Raw genomic sequence first — 20,538 nt, forward strand, 5'->3', positions numbered from 1 at the left:
AACTTGCCAAAGGTAACACCGCTAGTTGCTTTAAACCACCACCACAACAAGAAAACACACACACATATAACCATTTAAAAATCGATCTGTCCTATGTCCAGCAAGGGCCAATTAGAGACGGCTGTGGCACGGCGGCCCCGCCCCGGAACTCCTCAAGAGCTTCGCCCCTCCTTACCTTAAGCTCCGCGCCTATGGAAACACAGGAAGTGACCTATGCCCACACTTCCCAGGGCCTCGGCCCTAGTGGGAGCAACTCGCTGAAGCCGAGGGCAGAGCTGGCGGAAGTGACATTATCAACGCGCGCCAGGAGTTCAGTGAGGTCAGGCAGGTTCGCTGTGGCGGGCGCCTGGGCCGCCGGCTGTGAAACTTCGTTTCCTCTGGCCCCTGGTCATCTTTGCAGTGACCCAGGTAACAGCTTGTACTCTTTTCTGAGGGTTCGGGCGGAGGCGACCACTGCATTGAGGCCTGGGGGCAATGGTGGGGAAGAGAAGAGGAATTGGCGCGCGTGCAGGCCCCGCGGGGGACGTTCCTCCCTCTCGTGCTGCCGCCGTTCCGGCCTGTAACGGCCGCTCGGCCGCCGCTCCCGCCTGGTGCCCTACTCTGCTGTGTTTCGCCAGCGGCTTCCCATCGTACGATTGTGGGGCGCAGGGTACTACTGACGGGGCGGCGGCGGGCGGGACAGGACAGTCCCTTGCATCGAAGACCTGAAGTTTACCCTGCCCTGTCCTGCCACCGCTTCTTCTCCATGTTAGAAGGCAGATTCACCCTGGTCTGTGCCCGCCTGTTTTGCTACCAACATTGAGACTTAAGTATTTTGTCAGAAGCCTGAGACAGCGGGCACGGTAGCGCTTAAGATATAATACACACCATTTATTTACGGGGCCTCCCATCTCTCGGTCAGGCCATCATGGTTTTCCAAATCTCTAGGTAGGCTTTTCTGTGAAAAGACTGTGCTTCATTTAGTTATACAGACACTAGAAGGCTATGCAGAATTAATTTGATTGCCTCCAAAAAATACCGGATTTGATGTTTCAATTTCCAAGAGCTGAAGATACCCAGCAAACAGCTCTTTTCTGAGATAAATTAGTGCAGTAATCACCGTACGGTTTCTTCTGTAGACTTACTTGCAAAAAGTGGCCTGAAGCCACCGAAGGTCCTGGATAAATAAATCTCTAGTCCTACTTACAATGGGTTTAAATCCTGCCGTCATTATCTCTTGCCTCACCCTTAGATCCCTGAAGCGGAACTTCCAGCCTCTAGTTTTACTCCTCTCAAATTCGTCTAGTCTTGCCAAATTAGATCTATTCATACTGCACTTCCAAAATTCCATAACTGTTATTATTGCCTATGCAGTAACATTTAAAACTCCTGATAGTATGAGCCCACCAATATGTGCTATTTCATCTGCAGTGACCTTCTATACAGTCATACTAAGCTTGTCGCCTGCATTCTGCATCTTTTTTCAATCTGTTATCTCTTTCTGCTTGATTTCTCTTTTGTCTGAAGCCCTGTTTTGTAAATTCCTACTCACCTTGTGAGACCCAAGTTAGATGGTCCCTGCTTTGTGAAAACACTGCCCTCTCTTCATAGGAATTGGCTGTTAGTCTTTATTGTCTTCTCTTCCAGGGGTGTATATGGGCTCATTCATGATCACATACTGCATTCCAGGCATAGTGCTAGATGCAGAGATCACAAAGACATGTAGACTTTCAAGAACTTAGCTTAGGCCATACCTGCTACTATAATACTATGTTTTACAGTAATTATTTGCATACCCTTCATATTGAACACTTTGATGCCAGGGACTACATCTTCCTATCTTTATATCCTCATCTGCAGCACTTTTGTTATTATAGGATAACTGTCAAAAAAAAAAAAAAGCATAATTTAAAAAATGTCTTTGATACATTTATTTCCAGAAGCACAGCTTGCTTTCTTTTTTGGTCTGTTTTTCAGTGATGAGTATATAGCATAGATAGTTTTTGGGGGCCTTTGCCCTTTCAAAGTGATCGTCAGAGTCTTTCATATATTCAGCAAATATGTGAGTGTCTACTTTGTACCAGCACATGCTTGAAGTGCATATGCCTGAAGGGTCTTTGGACATATAATTTGTAACTTTGAGACCTCTAAGTTCTATGTGAGAATATGTTATTATAAACTCATTTCAGATGTATAGTGAGTAAAGTGATGACGATTTAAGAATAGTCAGATAAAAGGCACAGTTTGCATTATTGTGTTCTAAAGAGGTAAGGTTATTACGTTTATAAAAATTCAGAGCTTTATCTTTGTGCAGCTTTTTTTTTTTATAGTTTCATTACAGTAGGAGCTTGATAAATGATCACTCTGAAGTATATTGGATTGAATTTAATAGTTACTTAATTTTTTGCCCAAGACATTGTAGAGGATGTAAAATTGGGATATTTAAAGATCTGAACTTTGCCTAACAGTGCTGTGTATACAGTGCTTAATAAATATCCTACTCTGATATTACAGTTTCTTTTGGAATTAGTTTTCTGTAGGTGTTTTTCCTCAAAAGTTTTTAATGCTGGTTATGACAGCTTGATTTTGAGCATTATCTGAGTATTTAAACATGTAACAAAATGATTTTTGTTTTGTTGGCGATTTTACATGCAATCGCCGGAAACCTGGAAGGAATAAGACTTTGGGATTATAAGGTAAAAACAAATGTACTCCAGAATAGCTTCATTGGTTTTCATGTTTGTGTTTTGTATAGCCATGGAACTGGCTTATAGGACTGTATAGGTTACCTGGATCCTTAAATTAAACTTCAGACTTTTTTCCAAAGCAGCATCACTGTTTCTTGGTGTCTGAAGATAACCCAAGAAATTGAGGAAGTTGCTGAGAAGAGTGTGCCTGAGATGCTCTAGGAAAAAACTGAATGGTGAGACGAGTTCCAGCCCAAGGGTTTCTGGTTTGCCAAGAAGAAAGTGAACATCATGGATCAGAACAACAGCCTGCCACCTTACGCTCAGGGCTTGGCCTCCCCTCAGGTAATACAGCAGGAGGGAGAGAATAGGGAGGGCGGAAATCTGAACGGCAAGAGATGGTATCAAAAGGCAAGGAAGGGCATTTAATGATCTGTTTTTGAAAATGATTTAATATATTTCTTAAGCCTGATTTTGTTGAGATGTTCTATTAGGTTTTGAATGGGCACAATAGTGTTTATTTGGGGAGTCTGTTTGGAAGTTATATATCTATAAAACACGTAATCTTTTGATAAACACTTAGGAGAATGTTCCAAGTGATTATATAGGGTCTTTGATTTTGAAAATCACCCTCACCAGATTATTTTCTAGTTTTATTTTTCCCCTTTTACATTTCAAGCTCTCAACCACCCATCTACGATAAAAATGTTTCAGGCTGGGTGCGGTGGCTCACGCCTATAATCCCAGCACTTTGGGAGGCGGAGGTGGGTGGATCAGTTGAGGTCAGGAGTTTGAGACCAGCCTGGCCAACATGGAGAAACCATCTGTACTAAATATACAAAAATTAACCAGGCATGGTGGTGGGTGCCTGTAATCCCAACTACTTGGGAGGCTGAGGCAGGGAGAATTGCTTGAACCCGGGAGGTGGAGGTTGCAGTGAGCAGAGATCGTGCCAGTGCACTCCAGCCTGGCGGACAGAGCAAGACTAGACTCTGTCTCAAAAAAAAACAAAAACAAAAACAAAAAACCAATAACTTCTGTTGAAATATAATTTACATACAAAAAACACATTTTAAGTGTCTGTTTTGATAATTATATATACACGTATAAGTTACAGAACATTTCAATTATCTTAAAAAGTCCCTTCTTCCCCTTTATAGTCACTCTGTTGGCCCCAGGTAACTACTGAATCTGCTTTTCAATGCTGAAGATTAGTTTTGTCTATTCTAGAATTTCATATAGATGGAATCATACAGTGTGTGCTTTTTTGTGTGTGTCTGATACTGTTTGTATATCAGTAGTTAATCCATTGTATAGCTAAGTATCACTCCATTGTTTGGATGTTCCACAGTTCATCCATTCTCCAGTTGCTCACATTTGGGGTCTTCCCAGTTTGGAGCTATTATGGATAAAAGCACTATAAACATTTGTGTAGAGTTTGAATGTACTGTTTTTACTTCTCATAGGTAAATACTTAGGAGTAGGATTGCTAGGTCCTATATCAGTGTATGTATAACTTTATAAGAAACTGCCAAACTGTTTTCTGAAGTGGCTATATTGTTTCACAGCATAAGAGATTTAAGTTGCCCCACATCCTCACCAACACTTTGTGCTGTCAATCTTTTTACTTTTACTCTAGTGATTGCTTAGTTATATTTTACTGTGGTTTTGATTTTTAATTTGCCTGATTACTAATGTTTCTGAGCACCTTGGCAAGTTCTTGGCAGCTACTCATACACAGGCCCACCTCACTTTACTGCAGTTGACTTTACTGCATGTTTGACAAATTGAAGGTTGTGATAAACCTGTACCCAGTGAGTCTGTTGGTGTTATTTTTCCAACAGTGTGTACTTGGGGTTAGATTTTGGTAATTTTTGCAGGATTTCAAACTTTTTATTATTATCTGTTATTGTTACCAAACTTTCTCTTTTTTTGTTTTGTTTTGTTTTGTTTTTTTGCAGTCACTTTGTTGCCCAGGCTGGATTGCAGTGGTGCAGCCTCGGCTCACTGCAACCTCCATCTCCCCTGTTCAAGCGATTCTTCTGCCTTAGCCTCCTGAGTAGCTGGGATTATAGGCATGTGCCACCAAACCCAGCTAAATTTTGTATTTTTAGTGGAGAAGGAGTTTCACCATGTTGGCTAGGCTGTTCTCAAACTACTGGCTACAAGTGATCCATCCGCCTTGGCCTCCCAAAGGGTTGGGATTACAGGCATGAGCTACTGAACCCAGTCAAACCTTTTCATTATTATCTGTTAATGTGATCAGTGATCTTTGATGTTACTATTGTAATTATTATTGAATGCCATAAACTGCACCCGTATAATATAGGAACTTAATTGATAAATGTCTACAATCTGACCAGCCATTCCCCCATCTCTCTCCCTCTCCTTGGTCTTCCCTATTCCTTGAGACACAACAGTATGGAAATTAGGCTAATTAATAACCTTACAGTGATCTTTAATTAAGTGTTCAGATGAAGGGAAGAGCTGCATATCTCTTATTTTAAACCAAAAGCTAGAAATGGTTATCCTTAGTGAAGAAGGCATGTTGAAAGCTGAGACAGGCTAAAAGCTAGGCCTCTTGCACCAAATAGTTAGCCAAGTTGTAAATGCAAGGGAAAAGTTCTTAAAGGAAATTAGAAGTGCTACTCCAGTAAACCGACAAATGATAAGAAAGCAAAACAGCTTTATTGCTTATATGGAGAAAGTTTGCCTGGTCTGGATAGAAGATCATGCTACCCACAACATCCCCTTAAGCCAAAGTGTAATCCAGAGCAAGGCCTTGACTCTCTTCAGTTCTGTAAAGGCTGAGAGAGGAGAGGAAGCTGTAGAAGAAAATTTTGAAACTAGCAGAGGTTTATTCATGAGCTTTAAGGAGAGAAACCTTCTCCACAACATAAGAATACAATGTGAAGCAGCAAGTTATCTGGAAGATCTAGCCGAGATTATTGATGAAGGTGACTATACTAAATAATAGATTTTTAATGTAGATGAAACAGCCTTCTACTGGAAGAAGATGCTATCTAGGACTTTTATAGCTAGAGAGGAGAAGTCAGTGCCTAGCTTCAAAGCTTCAGAGGATTGGCTGACTGTAGTTAGGGGCTAATATAGCTGGTGACTTTAAGTTAAAGCCAATGCTCATTTACTGTTCTAAAATCATAGGGCCCTTAAGAATTACGCTAAATCTACTCTGCCTGTTCTCAGCACACAGAACAACAAAACCTGATGAGACCACATCTGTTTACAGCATGGTTTACAGAATATTTTAAGCTCTTTGAGATCTACTGCTCAGAAAAAAAGATTGATTTCAAAATATTACTCACTGACAGTGTGACTAGTTGTCCACAAGCTCTGATAGAGAAGAACAAGGAGATTAATATTGTTTTCATGCCTGTTTAAATAATATATCCATTCTTCAGCCCATGGATCAAGGAGTAATTTCAACTTTCAATTCTTACTATTTAAGAAATAGAGCAGGGCATGGTGGCTCATGCTTGTAATCTCAGTACTTTGGGAGGCCAAGGTGGAAGGATCACTCAAAGGCAGGAGTTCGAGACCAACCTGGATAACAAAACAAGTCCCTGTTGCTACAAAAAAAAAAAAAAATTAAAAATTAGCTGGTCATGGTGGCATGTGCCTGTAGTCCCAGCTACGTGGGAGGCTGAGGCGGGAGGATCACTTGAGTCCAGAAGTTAAAAGCTACAATGGAGACCCTGTCTCAAAGAAAGGAAGCAGGGAGGGGCATATGCTGTAGCTGCCATAGATAGTGATTCCTCTGATGGATCTGGGCAAAGTGAATTGAAAACCTTCTGGAAAAGATTCACCATTCTAGATGCCATTAAGAACGTTTGTGATTCATGGGAGGAGGTTAAAATATCAGCATGAATAAGAGTTTGGAAGAAGTTGATTCCAGCCCTCGTGGGTAGCTTTGAGAGGTTCTAGACTTCAGTGGTAGAAGTGACTGCAGGTGTAGTGGAAATAGCAAGTGAACTAGAATTAGAAGTGAATCCTGAAGATGTGACTGAACTGCTGCAATTTTTTGATAAAACCTGAACAGATGAGGAGTTGCTTCTTGTGGATGAGCAAAGAAAGTGGTTTCTTGAGATGGAATTGACTCCTGGTGAAGAACTGATGACTGTGGAATATTCCATAAATGTAGTTGATAAAGCAGCAGCAGCGTTTGAGAGGACTGACTCCAGTTTTGAACTACGTTCTAGTGTGGGTAAAACGCTGTCAAACAGCGTCGTGTGCTACAGAGACATCTCAGTGAAAGGAAGAGTCAGTCCTTGTGGCAAACTTCGTCAGTCTTATTTTAAGAAATGGCCACAGCTACCACCCTGATCAGTCAGCAGCTGTCAGCATCGAGGCAAGATCCTCTATCAGCAAAAAGATTATGACTTGCTGCAGGCTCACAGGATTGTTAGCATTTTTAGCAATAAAGCATTTTAAAATTAAGGTATATACATATTATTAGACATAATGCTATTGCACACTTAATAGACTATAGTGTAAACATAACTTTTGTAGACACTGGGAAACCAAAAAATTCATGCTGCTTGCTTCATTGAGATGGTCTGGAACCTAACCCATAGTATCTCTGAAGTATGCCTGTATCTTCATTTGTAATATGCCCTTCACATCTTTTGTCCTTTTTCATTATTTTATTTGTTGATCTTTTTTTATGGAGTTGTCAGAGCTCTTTATTATTCTGTTTACCAGTCCTTTCTCAGATGTATGTATTATAGGTATTTTTTTCCCAATCTGTGGCCTGCCTTTTAATTTTCTCAATGGTGTCTTTCAGAGAACAGAAGTTTTTAATTTTTCCAAAGTTCAGTTTATCCATTTTTCTTCATGTTTATCCACTGTGTGTTATTAAAGAAGAAAGCAATGTGTATAAGAATAGCTGGTTCTTCCGTAATTAAAGATTAATAACCCCATTATTCTCAGAGGGCGTCTGTCTTTGCACATCTCACCTGCTGTTCCACCAAGAAACTTCCACAAACACTCAGCAGCAGCCAGCCTAACCTGTTTTTCTCCTTGCTTTCCACAGGGTGCCATGACTCCCGGAATCCCTATCTTTAGTCCAATGATGCCTTATGGCACTGGACTGACCCCACAGCCTATTCAGAACACCAATAGTCTGTCTATTTTGGAAGAGCAACAAAGGCAGCAGCAGCAACAACAGCAGCAGCAGCAGCAACAACAGCAGCAGCAGCAGCAGCAGCAGCAGCAGCAGCAGCAGCAGCAACAGGCAGTGGCCGCTGCAGCCGTTCAGCAGTCAACATCCCAGCAGACAACACAGGGAACCTCAGGCCAGGCACCACAGCTCTTCCACTCACAGACTCTCACAACTGCACCCTTGCCGGGCACCACTCCACTGTATCCCTCCCCCATGACCCCCATGACCCCCATCACTCCTGCCACTCCGGCTTCGGAGAGTTCTGGGATTGTACCGCAGCTGCAGTGAGTACTTGGTGTTTTATGTTTCCTCCCACTTAGGAGTCCCTTTGAGTTGTGTTCCTGCTCTGTTTTCTGATGGATCCTTTTATTAAGGGAGGAAATGGCACTAACAGCAATTGTGTATCAAAATTTGCTTTATCTCACACTTGGGAAAGGGAAGCAAAGCCATCTTAGTCAGTGCCCTCAGTAAAAGGTTCTTAACAGGTTTAGGAATGTGGTCATTTGTGTTTATATACCTGAGCCAATAAAATTTAATGTGATTTTCACTGTCATTATTATTATATTATAGACATTTCCCTGTATCTGATATCGCCAAATCACAATGTTATGTAGTCTCTTTCCCTTATGCTATTTTAGGTCTTTAGTCACAGTATCAGTATAATTTCTGGCAGTTCTTGTTTTTTATTTTTACTGTGGGGACTGCATATGAATCTTTGAAGGTCTGTGTCCTTCCCACAAAATGAGGATGACTGTTCTTGTCCTAAATGGATTTTTCTACCTAAGTGAAGTGGGTTCTATATGTAACAGGGTATTAGGGATAGGAAATAATTTCATCTTCCTGAAAAAACAACAAATATTTCCAAATAATCCCCGTCAATAAGAAGCGTGCAGCTTTTCATGTTAGAAAGCTTATGACCAAATTAAAAGGTTACTTGCAGTCTCTGCATCTCCTCAGTTTTCTTGTACAGATACCTTCCTCCTTCATACTCCCTTTAGATCTAGTATTTCCTATTTGCATTTATTCACCTTGCTACATATATGGTTGTTGTTTATAAGCTATCTCTGATCATTTTTGGAACTTAGTGGTGTGTAATCGTGGATGCTGACTTTTACCCAAAGACCTAAATCTTGCCTCTACAATTTTGTTTGACCCCACACACAATTTTAAAAACAAAGTAATTTTAGTGATTTTAGAGACAGCCCTTTTTAGCTCACCCTTGTCTGTACCGCTCCCATGTGTCCAGCATGCTTGTCGGACTCCCAGGAAAATTTAAGTTTGCATTTCTGATTTAAATAATAAAGTATAAACAGTACAGTCAGGTGTTTGTTTCTTGCCGTGCCTTTGTTGTTCTGATACTCCCGAGAGCATCCAGTCATCCACGTTCCTGAACTGCTGCTCTCTACTAAGAACCCCCCTGCGTGGTAATTCAGTGCCCTCTCAGTCTTGTAGGCTTAAGAGGGATTAAGGCAAATATTTCATTAATGAAAACATATAAGAATACATTTAACAATTATGTGATGAAAGTTGTGATAGATGTACTAAAATCTACTTGATATAGTTCATCAGTGGACAAATGCTAAAGCCAGGTGTGTATACAACGGTGATTGGAAGGAAAGAGATGATATGGAAATGAAAACATTGTGTGGATCAACCTAATTGGCTTTACGGTTGTGTATCATAGACTGCCATTCTCTTTTGAACAAAATTATGAGCCATCAAGTTTTCAAAAGTTTTGCATTTTGACAGTATAAGAAAAAGAACCAGAAGCAACAGTGAGCTATAACCTATTGTATTTGAACCTATGTATTTGAAATCTGGACTCTATATTCTTGGGATGGTGATTGCCAGGTCCATGCAAGACACTTGTTGCGCAGTTAATTGCATTCAAAGGACATTGCCCATTTCAAGTATATGTACTTTATTTATTTATTTATTTATTTAAGACGGAGTCTCGCTCTGTCGCCCAGGTTGGAGTGCAGTGGTGTGATCTCAGCTCACTGCAAACTCCACCTCCTGGGTTCACGCCATTCTCCTGCCTCAGCCTCCTGAGCAGCTGGGACTACAGGCTCCCGCCACCATGCTCGGCTAATTTTTTTGTATTTTTAGTAGAGACGGGGTTTCACCGTGTTAGCCAGGATGGTCTCGATCTCCTGACCTCGTGATCCGCCCACCTCGGCCTCCCAAAGTGCTGGGATTACAGGCGTGAGCCACTGTGCCTGGCCAAGTATATATACTTTCATAAGCAGAAAAAATGTATAATGAAAATGTAGGTTTTTGTTTAAATTTTTATTAAAACTTCTAATAGAGTTGCTTTTTAGTATATCTTTATCCTTGTATAAGTTATTTATTAAGTGATGTAAGAACACTGAGAAATGTAAAGGGTCAGTGGACCCAGATGGCTCCGTTTATCCTTATTTACTGAGAGATAATTAGAAGAGAAAGCAGGGTTTTGCCTTTTTTTTTTTTTTTTTTTTTTTTTTTTTGCTAAAGACACTTAGCTGTTGTTTTTTAAAAGATATGTACTTTGAGAGAACTCATTTTCATAATAAATAGTGACTTAGGTTTGCCAGGCGTGGTGGCTCATGCCTGTAATCCCAGCACTTTGAGAGGCCGAGGTGGGCGGATCATGAGGTCAGGAGATCGAGAGTATGCTGGCTAACATGGTGAAACCCCATCTCTACTAAAAATACAAAAAATTAGCCGGGCGTGGTGGCGCACGCCTGTAGACCCAGCTACTCGGGAGGCTGAGGCAGGAGAATGGCATGAACCCAGGAGGTGGAGCTTTCAGTGAGCCGAGAATGCACCACTGCACTCCAGCCTGGGCGACAGAGCGAGACTCCGTCTCAAAAAAAAAAAAGAAAAAAAGTGACTTAGGAGTAGGGTGGTGGTGGTGGTGGCTTTTCAGAGCTCACAGGTGAGAAATGAGTTTGTCTCTGAGAAGGCTAAGGGCATGGCTCTGGAGACAGACTCAAATCCTGGCACCTCCACTTGGGAGCCATGTGCATCCTGAGGAAGTTGCACTACCTTTAAGCCTCAGCTTATTTATCCTAATGTGGGAATACTGGTAGCTTCTACCATAGTGCATTATAAGTATTAAATGGAATAATCTATATAAAATGCTCAACATGTGCATGATACTTGTTAAACAATAAATGTGAGCAATTTTAAAAAATTAAAGCCTGGTTGAAATAATCAAATGTGTGCATAATTTCTAACACCTCATCCAGTGAAGGTTAAGTAATTTAAATAGTCATGTTTTCTTTTTAAATTTCTTACAGAAATATTGTATCCACAGTGAATCTTGGTTGTAAACTTGACCTAAAGACCATTGCACTTCGTGCCCGAAATGCTGAATATAATCCCAAGGTTAGATCTATTTTAATGTGTTTCTTTTTTTTTCTTTTTTGTCTTCTCTGTCATGTCTCTATATTTTAATGTATTTCACGCTATGTAACAAATGTCTGTAGATCACTCTAGGCACAGTGGCTAATGCCTGTAATCCCAGCACTTTGAGAGGCTGAGGAGGGAGAATTGCTTGAGCCTAGGACTTCAAGACCAGCCCAGGCAACATGGCAAGACCCTGTCTCTTAAAAAAAAAAAAAAAGAAAAAGAAAGAAAAATCGGCCAGGCTTGGTGGCTTACACCTGTAATCCCAGCACTTTGGGAGGCCGAGGTGGGCGGATCACCTGAGGTCAGGAGTTCAAGACCATCCTGGCCAACATAGTGAAACCCTGTCTCTACTAAAAAGACAAAAATTTGCCGGGAGTGGTGGCTTGTGCTTGTAATCCCAACTACTTGGGAGGTTGAGGCAGGAGAATCACTTGAACCTGGGAGACAGAGGTTGCGAGTGGAGATCGCGCCATTGCATTCCAGCCTGGAAACAGAGCAAGACTCCATCTCAAAAAAAAAAAATCTGTATATCAAAGAGTTTGTGTTATGCTTATTCCTTGACACCAACAAAATGAAGATCTAAAGTAAAATGTGCATTGTTTTGTATCTTTTATTGAGTGTCTGTGATATCAGAATCCCTGGGAATACAGCAGTCTATAAAACAAGCTAAGTTACATATATATTGTATTGGGATCATGTGAAGAATTTTGTATATGTATAGGGATGATGTTTGCCAGCGATAGTAGGCAAAGTAATTTGGATAAACATTAGCTGGGTTGAGAGAAGTGTTAGTAATGGACTTAGGGTGCATTTTAAAACCCCTGAAACATAATGCCTAAGATCTGAAAGATAGCTAAGCTAGGGGTCTGAAAAATCTCCTTTTAACCACTCATAATGAGTCTGTATGACATGTAGCATTTTAAGAATTAATCTTTCATCTATTATAATATTTAGTTGAATACATAATTTTATTACTTTATGATCTTAAGTGAAGTGATACTTAACCAATAGAAATAGTAGAGGAAATTCTGGAAATGCAAAATAGCTAGGCTTTTCCTGGGACTTAGATAAACTACTATACACTGCTAGCTTTTTTAGATGTTGATAAAAACACAGGGAAGACATAGAGCAGTTTTTAAACTAAAATTGTTAAAAGCCAGGCACGGTGACTCAGACCTGTAATCTCAGCACTTTGGGAGGCCAAGGTGGGAGGATCGCTTGAGGCCTTCGAGACAAGCCTGGGCAACATAGCAAGACCTTGTTTCATCAGAAAATTTAAAAAATTATCTGGGGTTGGTGGCACACACCTATAATCTCAGCTACTTGGGAGGCCAAGACAGGAGGATCTCTTGAACTCAGGAATTCGAGGCTGCAGTGAGCCATGATTCCAGTCTGCACTCCAGTCTGGGCAACTGCAATCCAGTCTGGGCAACAAAGTGAGACTCTGTCTCTAAAAAAAAAAATTAATAAAATAAAAAAATAAAATTGTTAAAACAATCTAGTTTGTCAGAGTCATCTCAATTAGAAATACATAGGTTTTTATTGTATAATTAAATATAATGTATTAAAATATTTAAGTTGTTTCAAAGTAATTACTTGCTTTTTATCATGTACCTAATAACTGAGGCCATTAATTCAACCCACAGTTGAAATATTTTCCCCATGAGTTACCATCTTAGCAAGAAAATTTTCTGAAAGAATTAACGTGTTTCAAGCATAAAAAGCAGAAAATAAAAGTTAAAACTGTGTGTCCTAATTTGCATTTATATGTGTTTAATACATTAATATTGTTTCTAAAGGCCAATTGGAAGCAGGATTTTACTTCATTACATATTGGTATGCTTGTAATCTGATTTATTAATTCCATTAAGGTAGAAAACGTTTATTGGTTTATTTGCCTCAAAATTTATATTAAAACAAAATTTATCATTAGAGAAACTATAGTCATGATAAGCAGCAAATATAAAGTAGAAACCGAAGCACTGGTATTTATTGAGAACATAACCAAATTTTGCAAACATTTCTGTTGGTGGAATGCTCATGTGAAAGAACATACAGATCTTGGTATAACTTTGTCACAATTGATTATTTTCTGCTCCTTATGCAAAGGAATATTTGTTACATGTGGTGTATGCAAATCCTTTACAGATACGCAGAAATACAGGACAAATATTTTGATAACTAGATGTACTATGTCCTTCCTACCAGTTGTGATTTGTCAATGTGTAGTTCTCCTAACAAAATTGAGCAGTTTGGCATGACCTCACTAATGATTCTCTCTATTTTAGCGGTTTGCTGCAGTAATCATGAGGATAAGAGAGCCACGAACCACGGCACTGATTTTCAGTTCTGGGAAGATGGTGTGCACAGGAGCCAAGAGGTAGCCGTAAGAAATTCATTCTTCTGGTTTATGGGTTGTGAACGAGTTTTTAGGTTATTAGGTTAGCACTTTAACATGTTATTACTGCTTTCTTATTAAAATGGTTGATTCTATTAATTGTAGATACCAGTGATTTCATTTTCTTAAAAATTAGATATGGACAGGTATGGTATCTCACACCTATAATCCCAGGAGGCCAAGGCGGGCAAATCACTTGAGGCCAGGAGTTCAAGACCAGCCTGACCAACATGGTGAAACTCCATCTCTATTAAAAATACAAAAATTAGCCAGGTGTGGTAGTGGATGTCTGTAGTCCCAGCTACTTGGGATGCTGAAACATGAGAATCGCTTAAATCTGGGAGGCGGAGGTTGCAGTGAGCTGAGATCATGCCACTGCACTCCAGCCTGGGAGACAGAACAAGACTCTGTTCCCAGAAAATAAAATAAAATAAAATTAGGTAAGATGTAATACAACATCAGAACTATTAATAAAATTCCCTTTTTGTGAAAAATGTTGTAAATAACACAAATACATCTTGAAATGGAAGAAAAAATTGGTCAAGCTAATGGTGTAAGCTAATGGTGTAATTGGTCAAGCTAATGGTGTAAACTTCTAAGCTAATGGTGTAAGAGCTTTGCAGACCTTACTGGGCCGGACAGCATGACACCACCACATGTGTTGACTGCAGAAACCTGCCGTCTCACTGGAACTAGCATTCATTATGAGCGTTTGAGTTGTGCAGATCCTAAGGAATGTACCCCTGTTATAACATGTCATTGCCTGTATTCTGCGTTTGAAGTGATCCTGTCTGAAGGTTAGTGCTCTGGGGCCCTGACTGTTCTAAACAGAGCTCATATACCTGATAGAAGTCAAAAACTAGGGGGAAAATTAGTGACATTACATTCATAAATGAACTGAACAAATACACTAAAACTTTTTAAATGAAAGCGTATTAAATGTACTTGGCGGTGTCAACACATAGAAGGGGGCTGTGGATATTTTTGCTTATTCTGAAGTTTGAAATTGTCTTTCAGTGAGGGGAATGTCATTGGTGTGGACATTCTGGCTCCTGGTCTCCAAGTTTTTTCAGAATGCAGGACAAGGATCTGTTCTTGCCTTTCACTACCCCTTGGCCACAACATGCAGTAGTAACCTCTTTAATTAAGAGCCTTTTTGTTTGCTTGTTTTCCCCTGCATGGAATATCAGAAACTTTTGGTTTATCAAGGCAAACTTTTCATGCAGCATTTAGTCTTTTTGTCCCAGAGCATCTGAAAACTGAATATTGTATGTCTAGTTGGATGACTGTTTCATCAAGACAAGAAACCACCAATAAATTTACCTGAAAATTAAAAGCATAGCATATATATATATGCTTGATTTTTGTTCTTCCTGATCCCCTGTGCCTGATAGTCTTTTTATGGTAATATTTTCACATTCTTTTTGTTGTTGTTGTTATTTTTGAGACAGTCTTGCTCTGCGCCCAGGCTGGAGTGCAGTGGCGCAATCTGGGCTCACTGCAAGCTCTGCCTCCCAGGTTCATGCCATTCTCTTGCCTCAGCCTCCCAAGTAGCTGGGACTACAGGTGCCTGCCACCATGCCCAGCTAATTTTTGTATGTTTAGTAGAGACGGTGTTTCACTCTGTTAGTCAGGATGGTCTCGATCTCCTGACCTCGTGCTCCACCCACCTTGGCCTCCCAAAGTGTTGGGATTACAGGTATGAGCCACTGCGCCCAGCCAGCCTTCCTTCTTTTCTTTTCTCTCGTATTTTCTTTTTTTTTCTGTTCTCTTCTCTCCTCTCCTCTCCTCTTTCTTTCTTTCTTTCCTTTTTTTTTTTGTTGTTGTTGTTGGCGGAGTCGCCCAGGCTGGAGGGCAGTGGCACAATCTTGGCTCACTGCAACTTCCACCTCTCAGGTTCAAGTGATTCTCTTGCCTCAGCCTCCCAAGTAGCTGGGATTACAGGTGCCTTCTACCACACCCGGCTAATTTTTGTATTTTTAGTAGAGATAGAGTTTCACCATGTTGACTAAGCTGGTCTCGAACCCTTGACCTCAGGTGATCTACCTGCCTTGGCCTCCCAAAGTGCTTGGGATTACAGGTGTGAGCCAGCATGCCTGGCCCACATTCTGCTTTTCTTATGTAAGCTCTGAACTGCCTCAACAAATGACATCATAGGAATGTCTATTCATGATGAGTCTTGGTATAAAAGAGAATAGAATTAGTGAATACATTGTTCAATAATAAATCTCATCAACATTTTCTGATCAATATGAAGTTTGTTAGTTTTCCTCTCAGTAGAAATGCATGGGCTAAAATATAGAAATAGTGATGATTGATGATGGTGATAATTCACATCTATAAAATCTAGGGCTACAATAATTTGGCAGATTGAAAGGTCATTTTGGCAGACCTACAGTTTTCTGTCAAGGATCCAGGAATACTTTATAAGGAAATTGTGAATGTCTGTCAGTCTTTTCTCCTATTGCAAGGGGGCTGACCAGTTTACACTTTATTAGTCTCCTGTTTAGGACTTTTTATAAGTTATTAGTCTAAATAAATATTTTAGCTGAGTCTGAGTATGAATAACTCACTTTTTTCCTTTCCCTAGTGAAGAACAGTCCAGACTGGCAGCAAGAAAATATGCTAGAGTTGTACAGAAGTTGGGTTTTCCAGCTAAGTTCTTGGACTTCAAGATTCAGAACATGGTGGGGAGCTGTGATGTGAAGTTTCCTATAAGGTTAGAAGGTCTTGTGCTCACCCACCAACAGTTTAGTAGGTAAGTCTGAAATGTATTATGATTGCTTTTGGCAACAATTCATTTATAATCTAAACATTGTTCAGAATAAAACACATGTAAAATATTCAGTATGTGAGAACAGTTGACATGGTTATAATTGTATGTATTCTTGCATTGTCTTCTTGATGTTCTCAGTGACATTTATCACTCTCACCAGCCTCTGCTTCCCTTGTCACTTAGCAGTACCCATAACTCCCCTTTACTGGACTGAATTTGATTCTGCTTCTATGTTTTATCATTTGATTGCTGAATACACTTGGAATGCATGAATTTAACCTAACCTCTTGTATCAATTTTTTTTTTCCCAGTTTGGATCTTCTCTTTTAGTCAGCATTGTGTCAGATCTACCAGCAAAGTGTGAAGTTGAGCCGTAGGAACAACTTTCTAATTATCTTCCCTGCTACTTGCAGGTGAAGACTCACAGGCAGGCAGCCCTGCCCACCTCACAGCCTCATCTCATGGTCTTCTGGTGTCTGTTCACAGGCACACTAGTTCTGTGTGCCCCTTGGGCTCACTTGGTTCCTCCTGCCATGGGCCTGTGCACTTGCAGCTTTTATGCCTAGTACACTCATTTCCCTTTTCACCTAGGAAGCTCCCACTTGAGTTCCATATGTCTACCCATTCCACTCTTCCTCAGAGAAGCCTGTCCTGAATTTTGTCTTAGGTCAGACACACAGAAAGAGAGGCATCCTGTTTTCAGTCTCTCTGAACTGAGAAAAATGAGATTACTAGGCTTAGAAGAATATGTACCAGGCCTGGCCTGGTGGCTTAAGCCTGTAATCCTAGCACTTTGGGAGGCTGAGGCGGGGGGATCACTTGAGTTCATGAGTTCAAGACCAGCCTGGCCAACATGGTGAAACCCCGTCTCTACTAAAAATACAAAAATTAGCTGGACGTGGTGGTACACGCCTGTAATCCCAGCTACATGGAAGGCTGAGGCAGGACAGTCACTCGAATCCAGGAGGCGGAGGTTGTAGCGAGCCAAGATCGTACTACTGCACTCCAGCCTGGGCAACAGAACAAGACTCCGTCTCAAAGAAAAAAAAAAAATTACACACACACACCCCCCCCCACACACACACCCCCCAATAGTCCATTCAGTCAGACAGCTCAATCAGGTATAGGTTAATTCTCAGGCTAGTATATCAGAGTGATTGAATTTCCTGAACACAATTGATAGCTAGAGAATATTTCAATTTAAGGTGAGATTTGATTAAAAGTTATAGTATCAGATCTTAGAAGTAAATGATTATTAGGTAGGTAATAGTAATTATTAGGATTGTAAAAGTAGGTGATTATTATCAGAGACTGCAGACATAACTACAGGGCTCTTCTTAAATCAGAAAATCCAGACTCAGTAGAAATGGGGTAAAGTGATAGGAGGGCAAATAGCCTCCCGTCCAATGGTTATCAGCTGATGGCTAAAAGTTGGCCTCACTTGCTTTAATTATTCTATCCTTTGATGCTGCTTGAAGAACTGTGCTTTACCTCTTGACTAGTTTGCTTGTTTATTCGGTATTTTTCCTTGTACAGGTTCTCATTTTATTTAAAAGCACACAAAGCTCTTAATTTCTAAACTGTTTTTTGCAATTTTCCTTCCAGTTATGAGCCAGAGTTATTTCCTGGTTTAATCTACAGAATGATCAAACCCAGAATTGTTCTCCTTATTTTTGTTTCTGGAAAAGTTGTATTAACAGGTAAGTTGTAACAGGAAGTAGTATCTGAACGTTTGTGGTTCGAGTATGGCATTTTCTCAGTGCTGAAAAGAAATGTCAGTGTCGGGACAGTGGGCTAGCTTCTTGCACAAAGGCCTCCCACCCAAGTTTTCTGAGAAACGTGCCCACTAAAGGCACAGTGAGAGCAGGGAAGTCTGACCACAGCCCTGCAAGCAGGTTTCCATTTACAGTCAGGAGGTGAGCACTGCATTGAATAGAAGATGGTGTTTTCACTTGGAATTAGTTATCTGAAGCTTTACGATTCTTCAGCAATATGATTATGAGACAAGAAAGGAAGATTCAGAAAAGAGCTTAGTTGAAGGCAGCAATTGGGAGAAAAAGATTCGGTTGTTATTGCCGTCCTGCTTAGTTTAGGGCCTGGTTCAGGACCAGGAGAGAAGTGTGAACACATGCCTCTTGAGCTATAGAATGGATGCGAGATGCTGGAGTCACTAAGATGATTTTTTAAAAGTATCGTTTTATAAACAAAAATAAGTTTGTGACAAGGGGTTCCACCATTAATGTTTTCATGCCTATGCCTTAATCTGACTGGGTATGGTGAGAATTGTGCTTGCAGCTTTAAGGTAATAATAATTTTAACTTCTTAATATGTTAAGAAGTGCCATTTCGGTCTCTCATCTCTACTTCAACTTGTCTTCTTAGGTGCTAAAGTCAGAGCAGAAATTTATGAAGCATTTGAAAACATCTACCCTATTCTAAAGGGATTCAGGAAGACGACGTAATGGCTGTCATGTACCCTTGCCTCCCCCACCCACTGTTTGTTTTTTTTTTTTTTAAACAAATCAGTTTGTTTTGGTACCTTTAACTGGTGGTGGTGTGAGAAGATGGATGTTGAGTTGCAGGTTGTGGCACCAGGTGATGCCCTTCTGTAAGTGCCCACCGCAGGATGCCGGGAAGGGGCATTATTTGTGCACTGAGAACACCGCGCAGCGTGACTGTGAGTTGCTCATACTGTGCTGCTATCTGGGCAGCGCTGCCCATTTATTTATATGTAGATTTTAAACACTGCTGTTGACAAGTTGGTTTGAGGGAGAAAACTCTAAGAGTGAAAGCCACCTCTACAATTGATTGGACTTTTTAATTTTAATGTTTTTCCCCATGAACCACAGTTTTTATATTTCTACCAGAAAAGTAAAAATCTTTTTTAAAAGTGTTGTTTTTCTAATTTGTAACTCCTAGGGGTTATTTCTGTGCCAGACACATTCCGCCTCTCCAGTATTGCAGGACAGAATACATGTGTTAATGAAAATGAATGGCTGTACATATTTTTTCTTTCTTCAGAGTACTCTGTACAATAAATGCAGTTTATAAAAGTGTTAGATTGTTATGATACCTTGTAAGAGTCATGTGATCATACTGTTTTCTAAAAAGTTGTATTTTAGATATAATGCCTGAAACCATTTTGGTGTTTGCTTGTTTGTTTCAGTCAATATTTCATTACATGCTTCAATGAAAGCAAATTAATGATCAGAACTCACAGTTGCTCAGGAAACGTGTATTTATTACCTTCTATATATTGAGCAACTCCTGTTTTCTAGGTACTTTCCATACGGTGCCTGGAATCCTCACAGAGCTGCAGTCAGGTTTTGTTCCTCTGTTGGAGGTGAGGAGATAATGGCCCCCGCTGAGACTTGGCTGAGGTTACACAGTTAGTAAGTGGTAAAAATTAGTGAGTCCTTCAGGTGTAGAAGCTGATGCCCTCTCCACAGGCTGCCAACTCTCTGCAGTAACTTTTTTTTGCTTGTTTTGCAGTTTTTTTCTCATGGAATATCAGGTGGACATTTGTGGGTTCTTAGGTTTCATTGTTAGGGTGGTTTTTTTTTTTTTTTTTTTTAATTGTAAAAGTACATCTTCAGGTGACTCAGGAATAAAATCAGAAAGGGGAGGCCCTTCCTTCCTTCCTTTCTCTTCTGCCTCTTTCCCCAAGATAATGACCAGATTAGTGGGTATCTTCTAAGCCCATTCTGTCTATCCTCTCTGGCATTTGATCCCATTTTTGGAAAAAAATGATAGAATGCATTCAATTGTATAGCTTTCCCTTTTTTCAGTCAATATATCATAAACCTATTTCCATGATTGGGAATCTAGGATGCTCTTGTTAGGTACCTTCACTTACTGAGCTATTCCTGTAATTACAGTCATTTACATGCCCTCCAGTTTTTCAATATCATAAACAGCGCTGCAGGAACATCCTTGTATGTGTATTTTTTGGATGAGTGCAGGTATTCATGTAGTAAACTTTCCTGGAAGAAGAACTAAAGACTATACATTCTAAGTTTTAATCAGTTGATACCAGATTGCAGTCCAAAGAGAACGGCGTATGAAATGCCCTTTTCTTGCGTTTCCCAATCATTAGTGATGCCAATAATGTATGGATTAACTGGAAA

General features: G+C 40.2%; 1 protein-coding gene across 8 annotated transcripts; it reads left to right on the top strand.

Moving 5' to 3' along the window:
* Positions 1-251: 251 nt before the first annotated feature.
* On the top strand, positions 252-19,470 carry TBP (TATA-box binding protein). Of its 8 annotated transcripts, none has more exons than XM_050787136.1 (9): positions 278-408; positions 2,653-2,675; positions 2,807-3,011; positions 7,717-8,129; positions 11,127-11,214; positions 13,527-13,618; positions 16,227-16,394; positions 18,018-18,112; positions 18,794-19,470. In XM_050787136.1, exons 3-9 carry the CDS (start codon positions 2,958-2,960, stop codon positions 18,871-18,873), a joined length of 990 nt encoding a protein of 329 aa, XP_050643093.1. In that variant the 5' UTR covers positions 278-408; positions 2,653-2,675; positions 2,807-2,957; the 3' UTR covers positions 18,874-19,470. The 8 variants fall into 8 exon arrangements, with proteins under 8 accessions (XP_050643086.1, XP_050643093.1, XP_050643090.1 ...); XM_050787133.1 differs by having other exon boundaries at positions 2,810-3,011; XM_050787129.1 differs by lacking the exon at positions 2,653-2,675 and having other exon boundaries at positions 252-408; positions 2,810-3,011.
* Positions 19,471-20,538: the final 1,068 nt, after the last annotated feature.

Source organism: Macaca thibetana, chromosome 4 (assembly GCF_024542745.1).
Source record: "Macaca thibetana thibetana isolate TM-01 chromosome 4, ASM2454274v1, whole genome shotgun sequence".
NCBI classification, from domain to species: Eukaryota; Metazoa; Chordata; class Mammalia; order Primates; family Cercopithecidae; genus Macaca; species Macaca thibetana.

Coding starts and splice junctions, on each gene's coding strand:
- TBP (XM_050787129.1), top strand. CDS start 2,958: ATGGATCAGAACAACAGCCTGCCACCTTACGCTCAGGGCTTGGCCTCC. Junction 3,012..7,716: donor AGGGCTTGGCCTCCCCTCAG/GTAATACAGCAG, acceptor TGCTTTCCACAG/GGTGCCATGACTCCCGGAAT. Junction 11,215..13,526: donor ATGCTGAATATAATCCCAAG/GTTAGATCTATT, acceptor TCTCTATTTTAG/CGGTTTGCTGCAGTAATCAT.